The following is a 26048-nucleotide window of genomic DNA, read 5'->3' on the forward strand; positions in this document are numbered from 1 at the left end:
GGTTCTCAGCCAGCTTGGTGGCCCTTGTCCAACTCCACACCACCTTCCTGCTGTCTTACTGCCGCTCATGTCACTTGTCCTTGTCCCGATATGTCCCCCACAGGGCCTCTTATTCGGTTCCCCCTGCAACCGCTTGATTTTCCTCCTTGTCTCCACACCTGGACACCCTCTTCTTTGTGTTCAGGACATTCCTCTGGTCCTTTCCATGGTTTGTCATTGAGAAAACAGCACACTGACTATATGTGAACTGTGTTACTCACACAGAAGTGGAGGTAGTCTGTGATACAGTCCCTCAGTGTCCACCCCATGTCACACACAGCGTGACTGAGTCTGTATCCTGTAAAACATCCTGCAGTGACCTAAAGCGCCTTCATCCACTTCTTCACAGTCCTGGTGGTAACATGTAGTGAATGATTTTGAATATGGGGTTGAGACTGTGGTCAGATCTAGTGGTGGCCAAATGAAGCTTCATGAACCATTTGCTGTATTTTCTTATGCCACTAGATGGTGCTCTCTATTCAAAGAAGTAGCTCAAAGTATGCCCCAAAGCAAACCAAGAGCTCCATCTAGTGGGATCAAAAAGTATGGCAGCTGTGTTATGACGTTTCATTTAGCCATCATTAGTCAGATTTACCCAGTAGTGGAAGAAAGACAGAGCTGTTTGCCTCTGTATTTTGGCATTGACAGGTCCAATTTCCTATTCCCCTTGTGGTACATTCCACAAAGTAATAAAAAATTGCTGTTCAGGTGAGGGACAACACTAAGCTTTCATTGAAGACTGTATTATACTCAGATGCTTTAAAACCACTTCTGTGACCCAGTAGCTTAATTTGCTGGATTTCAGGAAACAAAATGATCGTTGAATAATGAACACAGCCAAGTAGAATGTGCAGAAACCAAACTGTCTGGGTTCTAGTTACTCCAGGCTGTCTTCCTTGCAGCTGGACTTTACCCTCAGAGTTTGATTTAGCTGATTTCTCTTTGGGAACACTCCTGCTGTTCTCCTTCCAGTATTCTCACAGCTTTTCTGTTGCGTTCATCATCGATCTTCATACCGCTTGTTTGGTTGAGGAGGGTCACAGGGGTAGTATTCCTGAGAGGTCAGGGCAGATATCCTTTTCTGTGGCCACTTGCCTCTATCTCGTCCTGGGGATCCCCACACTATCCCAGGGCTGTTGGGAGATATTGTTCCTTCAGTGATTCCTAGGTCCACATTGGGGCACCTGCCCATTGGGATATGCCTTCGGAAGCTGACCAAGTATGCCCACACCATCTCAGCTGATTCAGTCCAAAGGAGGAGTGTTTCTGTTTCAAGGTCCCTCTGGAGTACCAAACATCTCACCCTGTCATGGGGAGTGACTCCTCATTTAGGCAGCTTGTACTTGCACTCCTGTTCTTTAAGCCATTACCGACGAGTAGCGATGGCTAAACGAAGCTTCATGAACCATTTCCTGTATTTTTTGCCGCCACTAGATGGTGCTCTTGGTTTGCTTTGGGACATGCTTTGAGCTACTTCTTTGCACAGAGAGCACCATCTAGTGGGGTCAGAAAATCAATAAATGCTTCATGAAGCTTCATTTGTTCATCACTGAAGTTCAGAGGAAGGTGTTTCTATATATTGCTGGTTTGCTATTTGCAGTCATTTTATTGATAAAACAGGCAGAGTACAGGTATACAGGTGAACATTTTTAACATATCACTCTACAGTAATTAATACTTTTGCACAGTGAATGTGTCAGAATTATTAAAACTCAGCATTTTACTCAGCCAGCCAATGAACTCCACATATAACAACCGTGAAATCAAACATTAACAGATTTAGCATTTAATTGGTAATACTGTCAAATCCTGTATTTATACCTACACTACAGCAGAATATTTTGTGTTTACCTCCTTGATTTTGCACTTCTGTGTGCGTGCTGTGCTGACAGGATTTGTAAGAAAATACCACTAATTTTTAATAAGATTTTTTATTTGCTCTGATAGCGCTTGATCAGTTTTCAGCTGAAGTATTAAAAATGTGTATTTTTTGGGAAGTACCAATGGCAAACTGTCAGAATACATCATCAGAATATCTTCTGAAATAACAAGAGGCATATATGTTTAGAAAAGGTCTATAAAATATCCATTGTATGATGCATCAATGTCTTTAGAGGACAGGTTTGAATTAATTTCCGTGGAATTGTGCAATCAGTGTTAGGCAAGTCTGCATTTGTGCTTAGTATGTTATAAAAAAGAAACTGGTGAAGAAGATATGCATTGTGTTAATATTAAGCTGACACGAAGAGGTGACACCAGCGCCCCTAGTGGAAGCTTTTCCCATTTCCGCAGTGATGCAGTACAGGTCTGGTATGTGGGTTTGCAGCTGGTGCTTAGTAGACAGTGGAGGAAACTGTTGAAAAGAGAACAGACTCATTCAGAACACTGACAGCGAGTGTAGAAAATATATTACTAATAGGTGATGTAAAACATGGCTAGATTTCTTACTAGCAAACAAAAAATGTGCTTCCTTCCCTCAGCTATTGCTGAGTTTTTTACTGTACCTATAAACTAACTACTGATGACTGATTCACTCACATGCACTGCTGTTGAGGCTCGATGACATCAGGCTGCCGCCTCCCCCGCCCAGGCCGAGCCCTCCTCCCAGTGCCAGTCCAGCACCAAGGCCTCCTCCCAGTCCAGCGCCAAGACCACCATAACCGCCCCCGAGGCCAAGGCCTGAGCCTAATGCAAATCCGAGTCCTCCACCGGCACCCAGTCCTCCGGCTCCAGCTGCCAGGGAGAAGCCAGCTCCGCCCCCAACTCCACCCCCAGCTCCGCCCCCGACAGCAGTCTTGGTCATGTGCACGGTGACACCTCCACCTGACTTCAGCCTGAAGAACAATAAGCACAACATCCCAAATGGTCACAGACCGGAATGATGCTCCCTATTTAAATTAGACCTATTATTTAACTTGTCCTGCAGCTGTTCAAACCCATATATGTCCAGCACCCATCCATCCATCCATCCATCCATTTTCAATACCCACTTGTCCTTTGCAAGGTTGTATGGGGTCCAGAGTGGGAAATAACCCAGGATGGGGCACCAACCCATCACAGAATATATTCAACACTTCCCTACATATCATTAAATACATGCACCTATTTCTTAAAGTGTTCTCACTGCACCATACAGGCACAAATAACAGGCTATATTAATTTGCTTAATAATAATAGCTTATGTATAACTGTACAGCACATATTGGGAGCAGATCACTGGTATAGCTGTAAACAAATAAGCAAAATCTGAAAATTCATTTATATTCAGCGGATTACATGATCAAATTGACGCAGGATAAGTTTTCATCCAGTCCTTTTTTTACATAAACTGTTACCATCCCAGCAAGTGTGTATGCAAACATGCAAACAGGGACAGATGTTTGTCATGCAGATGCTGTGATGGCTCCTCACCTGTTCTCTTCACTGTCCAGGAGTTTCTTATAAGCTGTGATTTCCACATCCAGAGACATTTTGCTTGCCAGGAGTTCTTGGTAATCTTGGCCATATTGAGCAATTTGCTGAAACAAAAGGATACCACAGAAAAATCAATATACCGTACAAAATGACACCAGAAGTGTCGTCTATAAATGCAGGTAAGCAGCAAAATATGTCAGTTCAAGTTCACAGTCAGCAGTCAGCAGTGATTCTCAACTTTTTTGTACCGTGACCCAATTTCTACCATGCCAGCTCAGTCATGACCCTATATCAAATATAGGTCTAAATTAACACTATGATCGAGCAGGCAGTGCACCCTGCAATTTACGCCAATCAATGCCTGTCGCACAAATCTGATTGGATGTACCAGTGAATTTTAAATTAAGCATCTGTGGTTTGGCTTCTTGGATTGGTTGAGTGTTCACTAGTTTTGCGCTAAGCGTTTGCAGACCCAAGACCCATTTATATAGGTTAATTCTAGGATTGGGGCGGGAAATCTGACCGTGGATCAGCATAGGAGCTTGCTAATTTTAAAATGCTTACATTTCCAACTCTGCCTTGCAACCCTTTCAGACCCATGGGTTGAGAATCACTGATATAGTTTGTAACGGGATGCCTAGAGAAGCTAATCCACAGGCAGCAGGAGTTCAAAGACTCATGTCCGTCGGCGTACCTTTCTGATGTCATCAAGCTGTGACTTGAGGATTAAGACTTGATCCTGGTACGTCTCAGTGTGTGAGCTGGTATGGGCCTCCGCATCCTCTACTTGAGACTCCAGCTGATGGTTCTGTAGGTTGTATATCAGTGATGGCTAAATGAAGCATCGTGAACCATTTGCTATATTTTTTGACCCCACTAGATGGCAGTGTTGGGTTGTTTTGGGGCATGCTTTGAGCCCTTTTTTTGAATAGAGAGCACTATATGGAGCAGCATTGGAGCATAAATACTCCAAGTATATTTGCTGTTTTCAAAAAAGGTATTACATTTTATAATAGAGAAAACAGCAAGAAGTATATGCTTTAACTGGTCATGAGATACTATTTAAATGTTCTTTGGCTGGAATTCAGCTGGTATTTTATGTTGTTCCAGAGCCAACCCCCACCAACACGAAATAGTTTCTAAAAGTGTAATATGTAAATGCAATGCTTTTAATATGCATAGCGTTTTTTCGTTGTTCTTCAACAACTAGCAAGATACTCATTTATTGTTTGTTTTTTTTTTGGTGCAGGCTGATTTAATGTGTTTTCTTTGCCTGAGGTCTGTCTCAGTACACAAACATACCGCTGACTTAATCCTGTCAATCTCCCTCTGCACCGAGTCGATCTGCAGTTTGTAGACACGAAGCTCCTCCTTTGCGTTGGTGAGTGACTGGGTATTGGGCTGAGTGCTTACAGATATCATGGAGAGCTGCAAAGGAGTCAGAGAGATCTGTAGGTAATCATGCACATCTCAAACCAGGTACTGATGTTTTTTTCCCTCTTAATAAATCACAGTGGACGTCATTATTGAGTAAAACATACTACTTGTGTTTAAACGTGCTCAGCACCATGCAGAATATACGTTTGCCTCTGTAGGTTTTGCTCAAACTTAATGAAATAATATAACCCTCCTGCGCCGTAGTACTGTGAGTATCCACTAGATGGAGACAGCTACTTTGAAATATAAAAGGGCCCAAGCGGGCAAATTTTAAATATGGTCCCATAAACGTGCGTCAAGAAAACTGACGACAACCTGAATAAATTCGCAGAATGCATCTAGATTTCTTAATCTGTGAGTGAAAACACAGGAAGACAGAAGTGATGGCAGCTTACAGAGATGTTATTGCATGGAAAAAGAGAAAGATCACAGCTTTTAAGCTAAAAAATAACATATGGAAATAGAGATGACAGCACCAGGTTTCATTATCGTAGTATTCAGCTAAGGGGGGGGGGGGGGGGGGGGTTACAGATCTTATTAATAATTCACTTTGCCTTTTGGTGTTTGGAAGAAGCTGTTGCTTGAAATGCTTACATCGGCAAATCGCAAATGTATTTTACAATTACTGGAAATTATACCAGACAGTATAATGCATTAAGCGGATAAAGCATTTCAGCATAGTAACTGGATTATAAATGTGTGTCTTATTACTTGATTTAGCTCACTTATTCTAATTAGAGATGTCAGCCTCAGTAGGGTTTAGCTGCCGGAGTTGTATAGGAGAAGCAGTCTTACACTGTCCTGGACGGATAAGAGAGCGTCCTGCTTGCTATTCTGGGCCAGCGACTCGTAATGCGCCTTCACTTCGGTCAGCGCCGAGGTCAGATCCTGAGCCTGGGCCGTGTTGTCCACTGAGATGGAGAAGGCTGACTTCACGCCGCCTGTTACAATGTTTCTCACCTCCTTCACTTTCTGGAAGCACAGAAAATAAAACAAATAATCAACATCAGACAACTTCGGCGACATGAACAATCAGTATCAACATAAACACGTAACTGTAGCTGTTTCCCCACTCAAGTGAGATTTAAATACACATAAAAATAGCCAGTGCGAAACTGTATATAAGTCTGGAGTTCCCTTTATCGCAACACCCTCATTAACATGCGCTGTGAGTATTTGATTGATTTTAACTGAAGAAGCTTTTGGAGCATTTGAATTTCCGTGATTGATGGGAAGACAGGAGAGTGTCAGATGGGAGGGAATTTTAATAGTACAGAGTGCCGTAGCGGAGCATATCCTCTGTGGGCCTTGTATGGTGACACATCTCATTTATAACGTACTAGGCGCTTAAACTGCGAGCGATTCCTTTTCGGCAGCTGCATAAGGAAATGAGAAGCGCTTATTCAAAATGTTTTTCTTCCCCCACTATCATTCTCCTTCACTGGCTTCTGCATTCCATTAGCGTCACGTGACAACATTGGGAAATGAATGGAAACGTTATTTGTGAATTTAGTTTTTTTCGTTTTTCATGGATCATATACAGAGAAAATTACAGAAGTGACATGCAAAGCAAATTACGTTAAAATCTATAGTGATGGATGAAAATTGCCATCATGCTAATTGTGGGTTGCAGTATACATATATAACTGGTGAAATTAATTAACTGATACAAATACACATATACAGTAACACAATACAACAGTGTATGTGATTACAGTCCACAGTTTATACATGCATTAGTTGTGTTTTTCTAAAGGGTTGCATTAAAATAGGCTGAATTATCATGCTAATTTTAACAAGGGGTTGACACTGAGGGCAAACTAGATAGGAATTAAGCTTCAGGGATTATTAAATCACATAACATGAGCCTAAGATGAAGTACGGGCAACATCTGTAAACAGGAGACTATATTTAATGGTTGAATCCAAGTAATTTTGAGAAGCTATTACAAAACTACAAAGTTTTAATCTTGATACACACTTACAGCATCATAGACCTGCTTGGACAGGGCAATCTGATCCTCCAATCCACCAACGATGGTCTGGAGCTCAAAAATGGTCAAGTATAGATTGTCCACCTCCTGTAAACAAACAGACAAGGAAAACATTTTGAGTAAATGATGACAAGTGTGCTCAAATGTGAAGCACATTTTAAATACTGTGTATATTTTTGGAGAGAATAAGAAAGACTAACCTCTTTTAAATTGGTCCAATCAGTCTCTAAGGTCTTGGTCTGGGATGTTTCCTCCTCAAGCCTTTAAGGGGAAAAAAAGCAAGAGTCAAACTAAACAACCTTTTGGAACCTGTGATTTTCCACATATCCTTACATTGGTCATGGACATATTGACACTTCATGAACCATTTGCTGTATTTTTTGACGTCATTAGGTGGTGCTCTCTGTTTAAAAAAGGGCACAAAGCATGCCCCAAAGCAAACCAATAGCACCATCTTGTGGAGTCACAAAATACAGCAAATGGTTCATGAAGTGGCATTTTGTCCATCACAACCTTACATGTAGTACAGCTGGAAGCAAAGAAAAGACAAAGAAACCTACTTGGACTGAACATCATCGATGATGTTCTTGTAGTGCTCGATTTCTGCAATAATAGCTTCCTTGGTTGTGGTTAGGTTGTCGATCTGAGTCTTGTAAGTCCCAATAGCGGAGGTAAGGAGGATGGACGTGCTGGCAGGTCCGCCCTGGTCTGGGTTGGTGAACATCGAGATCTTCGCCTTGAGAATAGCGTTTTGCTGCTCCAGCATTCGGGCCTGTCAGAGGAAGAAAAAAAATGTAATACTTTCACGTTACGCAGCCCGTAGTCAAATCACAAACATTTTCATGAGTGAAATTTAACACAGCAAAATGGACACTGTTCATTTTTGAATTATTAAACACGTCTTAAGTTTTACAGTTATATATTATGACATGCAGGACATACACTGAAGAAACATGCTTGGGCGGAGAGTATCCTTGACAGTGCAGATAGATGGCTTTAATTAATGAGATTACCCTTCAGCGGTCCAGCAGCACTCAGACCTACTGCAATGGTGCTACGTTCTACAAATGCTGTTTTTCAGAAGATTTATTGCCGGTGCTGGGGAGTCATGAGTGCCTCCACATTTAATTCTCCTGCTTCCCCGCTGTCATTTAAATGCTATGCGGCCCGAATACCAAAAACCTTTACTGTCTGCATTCTGAATTCTGTTTTGCTGTTGAATGACACTGTGCTGTGCTGTACATACCCATCACATTTGGCAAAATACTGGTATAACTAATCTTATATTGATTTGCACTCATTTCTCTAACATGAACATTACATGGTGGATCTATCATTTCTCCATGTCTTGGTATGTAAAACAATTCCTCACTGTCAAAGCTACAATGAAAAAGGAGATCAGTGACGTAGAGCTAAAGTATAAAGGGGAAATTGGGGTCATTTTGAAAGAAGCACAGATCAGACTGTGTCATGTAAAGATTAATCAAAACATGGATGTAGGAGAAATTCCAAAAATATATTCACCTGCACACAAGTCAATGCTCGTGCTGGAAAGATAAATAAACCTAACCAGAAATCCAGTTGCTGTATATTCATAGAGTAGCATAATATGTATACATGCAGTTGCATCTGTTAAGCTCTAAATAACACTAATGTAAGGCAATAGCCTGGAATGTTCCACATCACATGTCTAAGAAGGCTGCTGAACAACCTACCTTGTCGATGAAAGAGGCAAATTTGTTATTAAGAGCCTGTAGCTCATCCTTCTCTTTCATGCGGGTGAGTTGAACTGCATCTACAGATGGCAGCGAGGGGTCGATGACAGGAAGAGGACTGACACCTGCGTCAATGGTGGTCGTGGAACTGAGGAAGGTTGGGTTGTAGCCGTAGCCCCCGATTTTGAAGACGCGCCCCCCTAGACGAGCCCGGAGTGGAGCCACCCCCGCCCTAAAGCTCGCCATCTTGCCGAGAGCAGCGCCTCCGGCACCTAGGCCCAGCCCAGCACCTCCTCCCAGAGCCAGGGCCCCTGCACCTGCTCCTCCACCAAAGCCCAGGCCACCTCCCAAACCCAGCCCTCCACCCAGGCCCAGACCGCTTCTGACGCCAAGGCCAGATCCCAGCCCTGCCGATGCCCCTAGCAGTCTGGACACTCCTGAAGCAGCACCACCGGCCCGGGATCCGGAGAAGACCCGGTTGCCTCCATAAGTGGCACCGAACCTCACTGCACCCCCAGTGACTCTTAAATTTGTCTCAGGCATGTCAGTTGTAGAAGTGGGTTCAGGTCTCAGAGCTCTGAGTCCTCTGAAGCAGGCGAGATCTCCCAGGGATGCTGACCTGCTTTATACACGTCTCCGCTGACGTGGGCCACTTAGGTTCAGCGCTCTGATTTGTTGCCCCAGCTGTCATCGTCACTCGAGAACTCAGGCCAAGAGGCAGGCTGGAGTGTCTCCTGCAGGCACACGCATCTTCCAAAAACATGTTGGGACTGATCTTGTAGCCTGGGGCCATGTGTGATTGAAAGGGCCTATCACACTCAGTTTCTATACCCTGTAGCTGAAAAACCTAATCCTCTAAAAGTATGTCCTTACTATACTATTATAAAAACCTTAGCTTGTTTTTAGCTTCCACCATAAAGGTCTTTTTTTTCATTAATGATTTATATCATGTGATTAAATATTTCACTGGATGTTTGACTCATCAATCACCAATCAGACATCTCAGAAGGCAGCAGGTGAGCCAATCATCTTCAGGCTATGAGTACAGACATGTGGGAGATGCATTTGGAATTCAATTTGCTGGATTTCGCAGTTCAAAATGGAAAGGCTCTCTAATATATCATCATATCACAGCGTCATGTGTTCCCCAAACATTCCTGATTCAAGCCAGTGCTGATCTTTTCTAAAGCTCTTAGCCTCCAACAAAAGCATGATACATGGTGGTACCACGCTGGCTCCCCCTTGAATAATGTGCCAGCTCACGCCTTTCCCCCATCTCCACCATACTGCATATTAACTGCTGCAAGGATCCACTTTCTGCAGAGTGAGCTACGTGCACACCCCCTTTGCAGGAAAAATGACAATCTCCTCCAGGTCTTCTATTATGAGAACAATTAAGAACATGCTTTTCTGGAAGGTTGCCATGACGAATCTGTGCCGTTCTGAAAGACACCCGGCCTTCGGCCATTACCCTAAAGTTAGTGCTGCTGGATCGCGGCTCCGTCTCAAGGTCACCAGCGCTGTTCATTAATCCTTCCCTGGATTTTCATAAAGGATCCCATGGGATTTTACCATTGTTCATATTTCATACTATTCATAGCTATAAACAACAAAAACACTCTGGCGTGGATTTTTATCGTACCATTTTAAAGTCTGCTTTCGCTGGGCAGGTCAAATCACGCTGTAAATGGACCGCGACTCCTTTCACTTACTCCCGGTTCTGCAGCAAGCCTTAAGAGGGTTAACAATGTTCTTTATGCACCAATGTCTCTGACTGGATACTGGATTAGACGTGACAGTGGCGAGGCTCAGGATGGAGGGTCGTATCTTTAAAAAAAGGCTAAGATTCAGTCATAACACTGAATCTAATTTTATGAAAAATCACACAGAAAAAAATCCATACATGTAAAACATCTAGCTTCAGAGCAGTAGGTCTATTTATACACCTGTAAGATAGTGGGAGGCTGGAAAATGACAAGGGGCTGGGTTTGTGGTGATCTTTTTTAATTCTCCACAGCAGCTGATCAGCCCTGTGCCTACAGATCCCTCAGATAATGAAAGGTAGCTACCTGGATTGTAGTGAGTGACTTGTTAGAAGTGAAATAAAGTCAGCTCCGGTCTCTGACTGAGCCGAGGGTGGTATTCTCATGTGCTGAATAAAAGACTGTGTTCTTGTTTTGTAGCTTGTGTAGAGATTCGGAGTTTGCCTTTTCTCAGTGGGCCTCAATCCCATTCTCTGGTTAATAATAATAGAGCCGTTATGATTATTCAAGCTGCTCATTTGTCACTGACTTCCGATCCCATCGTGCCACAGTCACTATAACCGGAAACAGACAAAAAAAACACACTTATTTGTAAATGTTCCTTCTTGACAATGGGCAACCAGAAGGTAGATTGTCATTGTTTTTTCATTTCTTGTTGATGGAGAACAAAAATGAAATGTGTTTTGCTGCTGAGAGCCGTATTAGATGCCATTCTGTTTTATTTTTAATCCGTAGCACATAGAACAACAACATGAGGTGATGAGACGGAAAATAAAAGAGAATTTGAAAACAGGCAGTTATTTTTTGTTTGCTTTTTTCCCCCCACAGATCTAAAGAAAACACCATTGACAATGATGTGTGTGTGTGTGTGTGTGTGTGTGTGTGTGTGTGTGTGTGTGGGGGGGGGGGGGGGGAGGGGGGGGGGATTCAGGCATAAAGTGATAAGAGGCTACGTCACATATACTGTACAGGGATGGGGGGCGGTTGAATCCGCCCCCGACTGCGCATGTGTGGAGTTTGCATGTTCTCCCCATGTTGAGTGTCTTTTACACCACAGTCCAAAAATGTTAAGGTGTTAGACAAATTGACGCTTATAAAATACCCATAGTATATGATTGTGCGTGTGCGCCCTGCGATGGACAGGTATCCCATCAAGTATGTCTCCTTGCGTTCTGCTACCCAGGATAGGTTCCAGTCCCCCTCCCATAACCTTGTACTGGATAGACAGTTGATGGATGGAAGATGGATGATTTGTTCAAGGTTTCAAATGAATAATCATCTACAGAAAAAAAACACAACTCAAGTAGAAAAGAAAGCACAAGCAGAGATTATATTCGAGGAATATTTTCCACTCAGGATCACCGAGAAACCTGGGGTCTCAAAGACACGACAGAAAACACCATAGTTGACCTTGAACATAGTAGATCTCAGAGCACTGCGCGATGCAACAGCGCGCAGACAATACAAGCGCGCATTTGTCGCCGTAGCTGAGCCCCAAAACTACATTAAAGCGTCCAGATGAGCACAAACAGACAAGATAAAAAGAGATGGGCCACCGTTTATTATTCCCTGTCCCCTTAACATACAGTGTTCCTCCACTTGTCACCATTGCGCTCGCCTTCCTGCACGTTACCCCACGCAGGGCTCCCAACACAGAGCATCTGACTGCTAAACAGCTGGTGCGCCAGTTTTCCGTGGGCTGAAGGAGCGGCTCCATATGGGACAGCAAATGCAAAATCCGGCAACTGTACAACCCTAGCGAGATAAACGCGAGAACTGATAATAAAACTGAAAATAAATTATTAATTAGCAAACGAAAAATGCTGACTTACAGGACGCGATCGTTTACCTGATCCCGCCGCCCACCCCCCGAACTGCCTGTTACGAATACATAGGCTACAGCTTACTGTCTAAACGATTTAGTGAGAAATATAATTAATGTATCATTAGTGCTTGGAAGACTGCCACAGCTCTCCATATTAGGCCCCCAAACCAAATATATAATTACAGCAAAAAGGACAAAAATACATGATGTGGGCGATTGAAAATACCATGCCTTCAAAATGCTCAATATTTATGGCTGCCTTCCCAGACTACGTTGGTGTACATAAAAAAACCTTGATTATTACTGTAAACTAATTAGCCTTGTAATAGTGTATACGCGGGCTTTTTGCATTCGCTGAGAAGTGTAATCGGATATTCCGGAGCCGATCGGAGTTCGGTGAATGGACAGAAATGGGACACACCACAGGTTGCTGACAAACTTGATGCCAAAAATATAGACAGTGATCTAAATTTCAGAGCATAAGCCTGCACAGTCTACTGCGCCACCACATCCAGCTGACTAACCGATGTCCTTACATGCCTTCCAGGATGATTCTTTTTTCTTCTCTCTCTCTCTCTTTTTTTTTTTTTTTTTTTTTTTGCTTAAGATGCATCTGAGTACCAGCTGTGACACACAGAGGGGAAATCTCCACTATACTTCAAGAGCATTTGAAATATTTAAAACACTTGCACACGAAGTCGAGAAAGATCCGGAGATCTGGTAGTTTCAATAATGGGTCAGTAGCACACAAGACACTTGAGGAAAATATTGCGACAGGAAGATGTTTAAAGTGTTCGGTTACAAACCATATTTTACAAATTCAAAATGGCCTCCAACGGAATGGTAAAATAATGTGTTAGAAACAATATAGGTGCTTAACATAAGGTGAAATGACTTCTAGATTATTAGATGACTTTTGAGATTTAAAATTACAAAATTATCATCTTGATCACTCCTGTAGCTTAAAAAATGCTAATAATATTCAGAACTTTTAACTTAAAGACTACAGAAATAGAATGATAGGATACAATTTTAGGTAGAATAGGGTTAGTTAGGCTTAAAGTGTTTTATATTTCATTGAAGAGTAGCCTACAATCTATCTTCCCACATATTTCAGTTGAACAATACAGCAATTAAATACAAATAACGAGAATGAATGGATTCTAGTTTATTATAGACTTAAGTTTCACTATGAATATCTCCCTTTATAAGCAAAACATATAAGCAAAACAAGTAATAATAACGGTAATATAATCCAATGCAAGGAAACAGGTATTGAATCAAACACAGCACTATGAGACAAACTTAAGAAACCCCATTGCCAGAAACTGTTTAGCTAAAACAATGAGGATATACGATCATCAACAAGTCTAACTGCTCACTAAATATATCAGAAATAATAAGCTGAAAACCAAACGATTATTATGTAGGTCTATTCTATCCCATTAGTACATATTACAACCAAGAGAATCGTGTGTATAGCCCTGCGTATTAAAGGCATCATCTTTAAAATACAAAATAAATGCCTTTTATCCAATAATGCACTAAAACGTCTTTATATTACAACGTGAACCCGTCACGGGGGCGATTTCAATACTGCTTCATAAACATTAGGCTGTGTCTTGGATTACTTAACTATTTGCTATTTTGAATGCACGTGAGCTTGTAAAATCATTCGAAATTGTGAGTTATATATATAATGTATTTCAGCAGAATTTGCAAGAAATCGATGGCTTCTATTAAAATACACGACTTTGCTCGCGCCGCTTCATTTCAGCACCGGACAGCGACCACGAGCTATTTACAACTTCCGAAGGCTCGATCTATCTTCAACTCTCTTCAGCTTAATAACCCCCACGACCATAAATCTTTAAGATGTACTTATTTACAGTTTATGAAATTTCCCAGTTCAAGCCGTCCTTTGATAAAACGTGATCGATCATCGGCTTTATTCTGATATTTACAAAAGCGTATAATAGAAGCAAATTCATTAACTTAGAGGTTAAATCGTAATAATTTGCCGTTGATATCCGGTGTATTTCTTTGTGCTATATTGCTCTTAAGTAATCCTAGAAGCGCTAATGGGAAAAGAACATCTTCGCTGCATGTTCATGCGGTTGTGGAACGGATTCTCTATTTTCCCTATATGCTATAATTCTAATAGCCTATTATATTTTTAATTATTTACAAAGTTCGAAATCAATATTTGCATAATCAAGACAAGGCGACAGTTTCCAATAACTGGTCGGATCCCTGTTCCTTCTGTTTAGTGTCATTTTCTGGGTCATTCGCGCGGACAGGTATGTCGTTTGGATCTCCCTGAGAGGACGTGTGTTCTTCACATTTCGGGACTGTAGAAGTTGGTTGATGCCCGGTATCTCTGTGTGTTGATCGCACCACTATGCACTGTCTGATCGCAGGCTTCCCTTTAATGGTCTTGGGACTGCAGTTGTCCCGTTCGTATTCCTCCTGCGCTTTTTGTATCTTTCGCTTTTTCATCTTGCTTTTATGAAAGTGAAAAGTAGTAAGGGAGACGAATATTATTCCGATAATCACTGCCACCAAAACGATGAGGGCTAAAGTGGAGGAGAAGGCTTGGAAAATGCGATCCACTTGAGCAATGCAGGTGCCATTGTTGTGGTTCGTCCCGTTGAAGATGCAGTGTGGCATGGACAGCATCAATTTCTCGGACGTCCTGGCGCTCATTACTGTAATTCTCGGGATTGTCTATATTCCTTGATCGTGATAAAGGTCGGAAGTTTGTAATAAAGATCTACAGAGTTTACACACTCTGTATCTCTCCAAGACGAGTGTCGATATTACTAGTCCGCAGGAATTAAGAGCGTTGAATTTCCCACAGGAGTTACCTATAAACAGCCGATACAGCGGGAATTAACATTCCATTTACAGCGCATTGCAGCCAGATAGATGCAAACCAACTGCAAAACAGATAAGCATTATAAAAATAGAGCAAGTGTAACGTCTAAATGAACTGGTGGAAAAAATATAATTACGCTTCTGTCGCAAACACAAAAACGCACGAATAAAAAGTGACACGCATTCCTTCATAAGCGAACGCATACCACAGTACAAATACACACCGGCCATTTATTTATCATTTGCATTTAGAATATTAATGACATTTTACATTTCATGCACTTGCAGCATTCCTCGTTTAAGTTCGGTACCGTAAAGATGGAAATAAAAAGAGTGAGAGGTTGAGGCGATGTATTATAGCAAAATAGGACATAGCCTATCAATTGTTACTTGCATCAGTTACAATGCAATGCAATTTAATAAATCCGCCGATTGTGAATTCCGGTAAACCTATCAAAGACAGGGCTTACATATTAAAGACAATTTCCAAGAATTTGGACAGTGTCGACAGGCTTCGAATTTCTAAAAGCATTGTGTCGTATCTTGCTCTCTGTGTGTTAGGCTAGAAAACCTTTAATTTCCTAAGAATTAAATAATAATTGAAAAAAATTCTTACCTGCCGAAACTGTCGGTCTGTTCCGTTCCGGAGGCGAATACCGACTGGAGTAGCACAAAAAAATGGATTTTTGGGAAGCGCAAAATACCCAGCCAATCCCCAAAGATGGCAATGACGTATACCATTAAATGATCCAAAAGGTTCGTCTCGCCCAAGCACTTTCATTCATACAGATACACAGGCAACAATCATCATTCTAATCTAACTGAAAGCATTACACCAATAAAAGCCAAGCGACACCTCGATTTGCTTAATGTGTTCGACAAGTCGTTCCTACGCACGCAATCCCTTTCGTGTGAATTAGTGCTGAGTGTTTTACAACCTTGTGCTGATAGAGAAATAAATAGTGTTTTGCCTGTGTTTATTGAATTTATTTGGGGTGTATGTGCCCATCAGCAGCCCTCTCTAACTATTTGGAACGTCAAGGTTTTAGTCTTTCTTGGTTCAGCTAATATATCCCAGGAAAAAAAACATCACAAAATCAAATGACTTTTGTCAGATGTGTTGGACGCGATGTGGGAGTAGACTAAACGCCTTTGTGTTAAATATATAAACAAGCACGCAGTGTCAGAACAAAGCCAAAATATTGCAGGGAGCGAATGAAATGCTGTTATGTTACAAGTGAAAGGAACTCTCCAGTGCTGAAATTCAATCACTTTCTGCACTCTTCTCCTGTCATGCTAAAGGCAGCATATAAGGGGTGGACAAAACAACGGAAACGCCATTTAGAAAAGGACTGTAACTTTGAAGAAACCAACCACCATCACAAGCACAGCTGCGAAGGTGAGTCATATTAAATTGAACGCCAATTAGCAGCATGTGTCCGCTATGAAAGAGGTCTCACAATGAACACTTTGATATGTGACTTTTAATAGCCACAAAAGTTCTTTTTCAGAAATTTCCATGGAAGTGAATCAGACATTCTATGGTCTAACCTCAACAAAAGCTGAATAGCAGCGTTGGCATTTAGAAACCACTTATGGCCAATTAAATCCGATTGTTCTTAAATGCAAACCTGGGCATATGTGCAATGGAAAAATATATCATATGCTCTGATGAGGCATCTTTGATCCTGGTTTTTATATTGTGATGGGGCTACAATTGAAGAACACCAACGGATATATGTTCAACCCCCAAAGGACAGCCATCTTGTGGGGATCATTTTGCATAATATTTGTTCTACATGGTCATATAACAAGCAAGGAATATAAGTCCGTTTCATAGGAGCATGTCCACACTGCAGTGTAAGCTGCACTCTATCATAAGTATTTAAAAATATATATTAATAAGATTGGTGGTTTTATGAACACCAAGATAAAGTAAAACACCACCCATGTCCTTCCCAGTCTCCAGACCGAAATATTCTTGAACCTTTATATGAAGCTCCAGAGCAAAAAGCAAATTTCTGCTTCCTACATCCCCCAAAGAGTTAGAGGCTTTTCTTTTTCAGGAATGATCCAATACAAGCTACACCAATTGCAAGCAAGTATGTCTGCATTCTAAGAAGGTCTGAAGCTGCTCAGCACACAAGGTTGGCTCTATATATTATTAGTTATTATATGATATTAACAAGTGTTTCCATTATTTTATGCACAGCCTGTACACACATGTAGAACATGTTCATGGGTGTTTATATATGCTTATAATGTTGTATTGTTTATATATAGGCCTACCCAGTGGTCATTTTATTAGCTGTCTTGAGGTAGTACCAGGTAGGACCCACTTTCATCTTCAGAAACACTTACAGGATCAACAAGCTTCACGCCACTATTCTGAGCTGTTATTCGTTTTTGAACTTGTGGCCTATTGGTCAGCTTTAACGAGTCTGGCCATTTCCTTCTGACCTCTCTCATTAATGAGATGTTTACAGTGACAGAACCGACGCCGACTGCATATTTTTATTCATCATGTTGTTCTCTGTAAACTAGACAACGCGATACCTGAGAATCTCTCGCTGGAGATCAGGGGACCGACACATGCAGCACCAACAATCACACCACATCTCTTAGTCATACTAATGCCTCACAGCAACTTAACCTCGTGATCCTCTCTGCGTTTTGCATATATTCAATTGCAGTCACATGACTCACCGTTCAGAGGTAAAGACTGTTTGCTTTTATGTGTGCATGTTCCCATTGAAGTGCCACTGAGCCTTTATGAAAAGATATATCATTCAACTGTTACTATAGGGAGGTGTGTGGCTCAGGACTGGGACCCAAACGTCACCGATTCAAATCCTGTGGTTGGCAGAGTGGTTCCACTGTTGGGTAGCTGAGTAGCCATCACTGGCAGACCCCACTTTCTCAGTTGCATGCCTCTTTGTATAAAAACGTCTGCTTAATAAATGAATGTAAACTATAAGTTGTCTAAGTTAAAAGAAGCACCGTCCTGTCTATTGCAGCAGACTATTCCATATATAAAATGCATTGTCTGATTTCCAGCAATGTTCTCTTATACTCTTAAGCATGGCCAGTCCAAACAATTTTTTTTCAATTTCACCTCCTCTTTGCTCAAGTGAATTTTACGATGCAAAACTTGAATCAACCCCCAGCCTCTTTGGAGTAGAAGTAATTAAATGCTCCATTTTTTGTGGAAACCATTCCCACTTTTGTTCCTTTTGAGCTTCCTTCTGAGATCTTTGTGTTTTTATTACATGCACACAATGCTGTGAAAGTCATCAGATTAATGAAGCGTGTTACCTTTGATTACTTCCTCTCTGCTTCTTTCTGATATCTTGAAACGCGCTGTTTGTTCTTATTCCGGCTTCTTGCTTTATGGTCTGATTTTATCAGAGTAGATCCAGCCACGCCGTCTTGTATTGTCTAGTTTATCCCGCCCCCAAAAAATATAAATATTATCAATATCAAAGATCAAAGCAGTGCTGCCTGTAATTTTCTACTTCAAAGCTGATTTCAAATCCAGTCGTCACAGATTAGTGTAGCAGCTGCACCTTGGTACCAGTGGACAATGTAACTACAATTACTAACATTTTTGTGCAAGTCACTTACCTAATGGAGAAAGTAAGTGGCCCCGGCAAATTCTTTGAGAAACAGACTGCATTACAATGTGTGTGTATGTGTGTCCTGTTATTCTTCTTTATTGTATACTATACTGCGGCCAATTTTGAATCCTCCTGTGAAAAGAAATCCTCTTTCCGTAATACTGACCCGTTAAAGCAAATAAAAGCTCTCTATATATTTTTAGCTTTTGTAAATATAGAAATTAGGTTAGGAGACTCTGTTGTATTATAAACAACACTCTTAATCAGTTCCTGAATATGCAAATTAAAAAAATACCCAGCTGAATAAATTAGGTAATTATAAATGATAATATATAACAAGATGACCAATTAATCTGTCAATAAGAAACATAATGAACTACGTCTTTCTCACCCTGACCAGTCAATCCGTATTTAGCTGAAGGAATTGGATACTGAGCCGATGTAACCAGCACAGGCTGTAGTCCTCCATCAACGTCAAACATAATAGAGATTTGTAGACATTAGTGTGCTAACAGCTGAGTTTGGAACACTCTATCACAGCATGTAGAATGATGACAATTGCAAGATGAGGCGTGTTTTGTCCACAAAGTACAGACAGCACATCAACAAATTGGACTTAAGGAAAACATCAAGTACACAAATATACGTCTGAGCGAGATGTGTTCCATTTTCATATTTAAATTACAGCCAACACAAAGAGATGTTTGTGTAAATAAATGAATGGAGAATAGAAATCTGAGGGCAAATAAAGAAACTACCGGGCTTTCTGGCAATGAGCCAAGCGTCGGGGGAACCTTCAACTTCTCTGCATCTTTGATGCGAACATCCAGGCATCATCTTCGCCTCGTTTCATTAGCATGCAGGCCATTAAGTGCAAACGACTTTCAGACTTGAACTAAAGGGCAGGAGCAGGCAGCCAGGCCCTGCTGATAGAGAAGCAGCAGCTTTTCCTGGGCGTGGGGGAGCTGCTCTGTCCTCTCCGTTCTGCTCAGACCTTCCCTTCCAAAATGCCAGTAATTTGTTGAGGCGCACAGAGCTTGCCCACAGAACGCATCAATACATCACTGCATTGGCCATGACCGGCAAAAAGGTGCTACGCCTAAAACAAGGGAATGATTCATGTATTTTGGCAACAGACCTTACGGAGTTAACAAATTCCGCTGGAGCTTTTTGAGCGTCTAGTGGGTCCTATTAAAGTTTAAGAAGAAACCCTCTGGGGGAATCTCCTGCTGGTCCATTTATAAAGCATGAACAAAACTTGGGCTTGTATCTAGAGTATTACATACACAGCATATAAACAAATGTATGTTTGGTTCACAGGCACATCGGTGTATCATCCCTGACAAAAGACACAGCTGGAAATCATCTGCCAACTCAACACAACAACTTCCTTTAATCCACCTTCTCCTGGAGCAAACAATAAAAAACAAACATTGCAACATTCCCTCCGCAAAAGACAGAAAGTCAGCCATTTAGTCTGTGAGCAGAGCAGTTTTTAGGTTACACCTATGTATTAAATTCAATAGAATTCTTTTTTTTCTGTATGGTGCCCTCCACACTAAATAGCCACAGAGCATTCACGGAGCATTCACAGAAGAACTTCTGCCCCAAGGCTTCATAGGTGAGTCCTTACTGACTGTACACTGTAGCCAGGCTCAACTGCTGCCCCAAGGCTTCTTAGGTGAGTCCTTACCGGCTGTATACTGTAGCCAGGCTCAACTGCTGCCCCAAGGCTTCATAGGTGAGTCCTTACCGGCTGTATACTGTAGTCAGGCTCAACTTCTGCCCCAAGGCTTCATAGGTGAATCCTTACCGGCTGTATACTGTAGTCAGGCTCAACTTCTGCCCCAAGGCTTCATAGGTGAGTCCTTACCGGCTGTACACTGTAGCCAGGCTCAACTTCTGCCCCAAGGCTTCATAGGTGAGTCCTTACAGGCTGTATACTGTAGCCAGGCTCAACTGCTGCCCCAAGGCTTCATAGGTGAGTCCTTACCGGCTGTACACTGTAGTCAGGCTCAACTTCTGCCCCAAGGCTTCATAGGTGAGTCCTTACCGGCTATATACTCTAGCCAGGCTAAACTTCTGCCCCAAGGCTTCATACTGTAGGTGAATCCTTACCGGCTGTACACTGTAGTCAGGCTCAACTTCTGCCCCAAGGCTTCATAGGTGAATCCTTACCGGCTGTATACTGTAGCCAGGCTCAACTTCTGCCCCAAGGCTTCATAGGTGAGTCCTTACCGGCTGTATACTGTAGTCAGGCTCAACTTCTGCCCCAAGGCTTCATAGGTGAGTCCTTACAGGCTGTATACTGTAGCCAGGCTCAACTGCTGCCCCAAGGCTTCATAGGTGAGTCCTTACCGGCTGTACACTGTAGTCAGGCTCAACTTCTGCCCCAAGGCTTCATAGGTGAGTCCTTACCGGCTATATACTCTAGCCAGGCTCAACTTCTGCCCCAAGGCTTCATAAGTGAATCCTTACCGGCTGTACACTGTAGTCAGGCTCAACTTCTGCCCCAAGGCTTCATAGGTGAATCCTTACCGGCTGTACACTGTAATCAGGCTCAACTTCTGGCCCAAGGCTTCATACGTGAGTCCTTACCGGCTGTACACTGTAGTCAGGCTCAACTGCTGCCCCAAGGCTTCATAGGTGAATCCTTACCGGCTGTACACTGTAGTCAGGCTCAACTTCTGCCCCAAGGCTTCATAGGTGAGTCCTTACCGGCTGTACACTGTAGTCAGGCTCAACTTCTGCCCCAAGGCTTCATAGGTGAGTCCTTACCGGCTGTATACTGTAGTCAGGCTCAACTGCTGCCCCAAGGCTTCATAGGTGAATCCTTACCAGCTGTATACTGTAGCGCATTTCGTCTTGGACAACCTACCTTGTTTCCCATTTTTTTCCAGGCGATCTAAGTTTAAAAATCAGGGCTTTGCCAGGAATACTCAGAGACATTCACCTCTTTAACGATATTCTCTGTTCACTCTAATGCAGTTTGTCTCTTTATGTCTTTGCTATCTGACTGAAAAGTCCCATTTTCTTGTCTGCAGTTTTTTGTAGATGTACTTGACAGCAGCTCAACAGGGTTTAAGTCAGACCACATACAGGTAAAAGCTAAAGCCAGAGTCTAAACAGGCAGCAGAGCTGAAAATAAAACAGCTTTGTTTCTACTTTTTATTTGCCAGACATAGCTCAAGCACAGTAATATGGACGCCCAGCACTATTTTGGATGCAATGAACCACTTTCTCTTTGTCAAAAAATAAAAATCAAGAAATGTTCAGGAACGTTAAAGGTATTTAGATTCTGGTCAGAGATCAAAACCACATCTCCAGCTGTTGCCTTAGTTACCCACAGACTCACAGACTGACAGCATCCACCACAAGACTGACTGAAGTACTGTCATCTCGCAAACAGCTATTCAAACTCTCACCGGGGTAATCAGCCACCTGCAAATAGCTGTCAGCTGTCCTCCGTGTGCAATTAAAACCATCCTGAAAGGAATCACCTTTCTCCTGTGCCAGCTGAGGATTATGCATGAGGTAACCACTTGTTTACATAAACAGACAGGTCAGTCGGCATCACATACTGTGCATATGGAAATCAGACCTCACAAATTCCTTGCAGAAAGTGATGTGGAGCAAACTAAACGTATAATTATGTAATACAATTAAAAAGGCAACAGCTTCAAGACTAAACACAATGGACTGAAATAAAATAAAAAAAACAGGCTTTAGTACAGGCTGTCCATCTACATATAGTGAAAGATCATTATAATTTCCAGTGAATTCAAGGTTGTATGAGAGGATTTTAAGCTTCAGTTCTCAAGAGGAACTGTCTCACACTAATGACGAATTGTAAGTGATTTACTAGCATAGTAATGTGTGGAACGGAGTTACTAATCATCAGAAGAAGCAGAAATTACCAGCAAGAGGATGGCTATCAAGATTCACAACAGAGCTGTTCACTAGAAGTGATGTTTTGGCCAGATGAAACGTGATTGAACTTCGATGGTAATTACAGAGTAAACCACAAGTCTCTACACAAGTTACACTTGGGGCACGTAAAAGTTCAATCTGTTTGGGAGTGAATGAAAATAAAAAAACAAGAGACAAGGTAACGTAGCTAAGGAAATATTTTTGCAGAGCACTTCTCCAGAAATAACAACAGCTGCATAAGGTACAAAACACACATAAACAGGTGCATCACACTCTAAAGCAACAGATTAAACCAGCTGATTTCCTTTGGATTCGTGCTGATTAGAAAAAACAAACAAAAGATTGTGGGAATGCACAGTCACGCTTTTAGACAAGTAGTCAAAAGAATCGTAATGAGTCACGAGTCCCATGATTAGCTATAGGCTCTGTCAAAATGTCATCTATACCAAACCAGCAAATGGAACGACCAGACAACACACACTCAAGCAAGACCGAAAGACAAATGAATGTGCGATTAGTGCCATCAATGGATTTATTTCTGAAAGCCACACTTCCTTGATGGACGACAGCCTATTAAAAGGCCCCTTGTCTATTTTTAATACATGAATGAAACACAGAACTCAATGGATCCTGAAGAACACAAAGCAACATGTCTTTGTTACATCCTGCTGAAGGTCCCTCTCCTTATGAGGCACACAGTCATTGCAGTCAAAAGGCCTTCAGTCAGCGTTGGCAAAGTGCCGTGCGATAACATGCAAGAAGCTACCCACCTAAACCTACAAGAGGCTACATGAGATATGCAAGGGGTTATGCATACAAACCTACAAATTCAGTGATTCTCAAAAGACTCTCAACACCACGCTGAAGTAGGTGTTTTCAGCCTCAGGATTTAAGAAAAAAATGAATGGCTAATTCTCCAGGCCTTTCCAGCAGGTGTGCGATCACAGTGCAAGAGAGGAATCTGCCTTAAAGAAAAGCTGAAGTGGTGACCATGGACCTCAGTGTGTGCAGAGCGTCCAATTGGCCAGGGCCTTCATTCAGAGTGCAAAGAATGGGGACGTCTGATTTGTCAAAGGATGTGGTGAGCATAACCTTGCAAGCACGCACACGCACATGCACACACGCACGCACACACACACGCACACACACACACACACACACATACATACATAAACACGCACACACGCACACACACGCACATACACACACATACGCACATACACAAACACACGCACATACACACACATACACACACACACACATACATACATACACACACACACGCACATACACACACACACACACACACACACACACACACACACACACACATACACACAGATAGATGACTTTGGTCCTAGACTGCTGGAGAGAGAGAAAAAAAAAACAAAAAAACAATGGAAGGCTACATTACTCCTTTGCACATAAACACTATTCATCAACATGGCTGTCACTTACACCCTCCCAGGTTTAATAAGGTCTCTGCCAAGAAGTCTAGGTACACCGAAACCATCAAGATCCAGCCCCAGAAAAACAATGTTTACAGACAGATGGCTCATCAATAAAAATAATTTTCAAATGATTAGCAAATCATCTAGTGAAGATCTAGGGTCCATTTGAAGGTACCTCAAAAACAAAAAAAAAACAAATTATACACAAAATGGCCAAGATCTGCATAATGAGCTCATCTGTGGTCAAATCAATCACTGGGCCGAAACTAGAGGGTGGGGAACTACAAGCGGCAAGGGTCGTCCGCTCTCCGCTTCCAAGGAGAATTCAGACTGGGGAGTGGGGGCTCGGTACTGAGCATTGGGGGAACGCTGTTTTAGCCCATTAGCTCAGTCTTTGTTTCTCGGTGCCATTAATCGTCCAGTAACGGGAATGGTGCGTTTAGTGTCGAAGCCACCCGATGACAGGCTGATAGAGGGACCTTAGCAGGAGAACGGGCCAAGGCTGGAACAGTGAGCAGAAGCCTAAGAGAACAGCCAACAGTCCGCTTCTGACGACGCCGCGAAGCACAAAAACACCATTTCCATTCAGTAACTTTGCAGCCATTATGATTACAAATGTCTGAGTATAAATGATCAGATTTCCATGAAATAAAAAAATGAAGTACCCAAAAAAGGAAAAAACCCAGCCATAAAATTATGCTGCCTTTCTGCAATGGTAAGCAAAACCCTGAAATGGAGCAGTACAGCAGCGCTACTTAAGTGCTGCACCCAAGGACTGCAAATGAACCAAAATGGAGTGACACTGATGCAAATGGGCTTTCTCTCATTTTCCAAAAATGGAGGAAAATAACAGTCTGCAGTAACGGGCCTTTTTATCAGGCGAGCCGAAATGCTTGATACTTAAGGGCAGAATGCAAAAGAAAAAAGAACCTGCACATCTGCAAATTGCTAGTTCTACCTTCCCATCCTGCCCCATAAACTCAGAAAGTACGGCCGCGGGAAGCTTAGTGGCCTCCGCTGTTTCACGAGCGAGACATGATAGCTCTTGAGTTGCAATTTAATAAGAAATACAGAACTAGAGGTTAAATCATCAATCCTCAGCTCAAGCTGTTACGGACCCCAATATATGCACTATTAAGTTTCACATTAGCACAAATGTAGCTATAACAATTTTCAAATAATACATTCACTCTTTATCAGGCTTGTAAAATTATAACAATATCTATATACATTTGGAACAACGTGATTTGAACTGCACAATTTAGCTCAATCACAGCTAATTAATATAGAGGTGAGTGAAATGAAATGAAAGTGAAATGAAAAAGATGAATGTTTTGACGTTCCTTGCATTGGTTTCCAATAAAGCACAAATGGTCAGTTTTGTGGACGTATGAAAGCCGTGATGCGTACATCACTAGGGTGACAGCGTCCATGCAGGGACTGAACACATTGTCCTTCGGGCAGGATCAGGAACAGCTGCAGGCCGGCTAGCTTAACGTCAGATCGTTCAGGAGGATGTTTCAGACCCTGAGTAATGAGATGCTGTGACACGAGCCTGGCAGCGTATGGCCAGGAAATCTCCCAAATACATAGAATGAAAAACTAAAAATAAAATGAAATGCAACTAATCATTCCTCTAAGACCCATGATTACGGTCAACCCAGTTCAACATAGCAAAAATGCACATAAACCACTGAACGGGGCCTGTATGTTGCAGACATCTGTAAAATTACTAAGAAGGGAAAAAAAGGCATTTATTATTCATATTCATACTAAATGTGACTAAACTGATCTTTGGAGAATTTGGTATGAAAGAAAAAAAAAATATCAAAAATGAAAAAGAAACAACTACCAAATCAATCCATCCATCCATCCATCATCGCGGGGGATCCGTAGCCTATTCCGGAGGATGCAACCCAGGATGGGGCGCAGAAACGACCAAATCTCCCTAAAAATGGTTTTAAAAAAAGTTTTAGTGTAATGCCAG

The 26048-nt window shown here is 42.0% G+C and overlaps 1 protein-coding gene across 1 annotated transcript; it reads right to left on the reverse strand.

Moving 5' to 3' along the window:
- Positions 1–1625: 1625 nt before the first annotated feature.
- LOC111847886 (thread biopolymer filament subunit alpha) lies at positions 1626–9236 on the reverse strand. Its single transcript, XM_023819482.2, has 10 exons — positions 8599–9236; positions 7444–7655; positions 7084–7144; positions 6875–6970; positions 5686–5862; positions 4756–4881; positions 4148–4261; positions 3451–3557; positions 2578–2873; positions 1626–2392 (listed from the first exon to the last, which is right to left on the reverse strand). Exons 1-10 carry the CDS (start codon positions 9139–9141, stop codon positions 2373–2375), a joined length of 1752 nt encoding a protein of 583 aa, XP_023675250.1. The 5' UTR covers positions 9142–9236; the 3' UTR covers positions 1626–2372.
- Between the last annotated feature and the right edge of the window lie 16812 nt (positions 9237–26048).

The sequence above is a fragment of the Paramormyrops kingsleyae genome, chromosome 18, assembly GCF_048594095.1.
Source record: "Paramormyrops kingsleyae isolate MSU_618 chromosome 18, PKINGS_0.4, whole genome shotgun sequence".
Taxonomy (NCBI): Eukaryota; Metazoa; Chordata; class Actinopteri; order Osteoglossiformes; family Mormyridae; genus Paramormyrops; species Paramormyrops kingsleyae.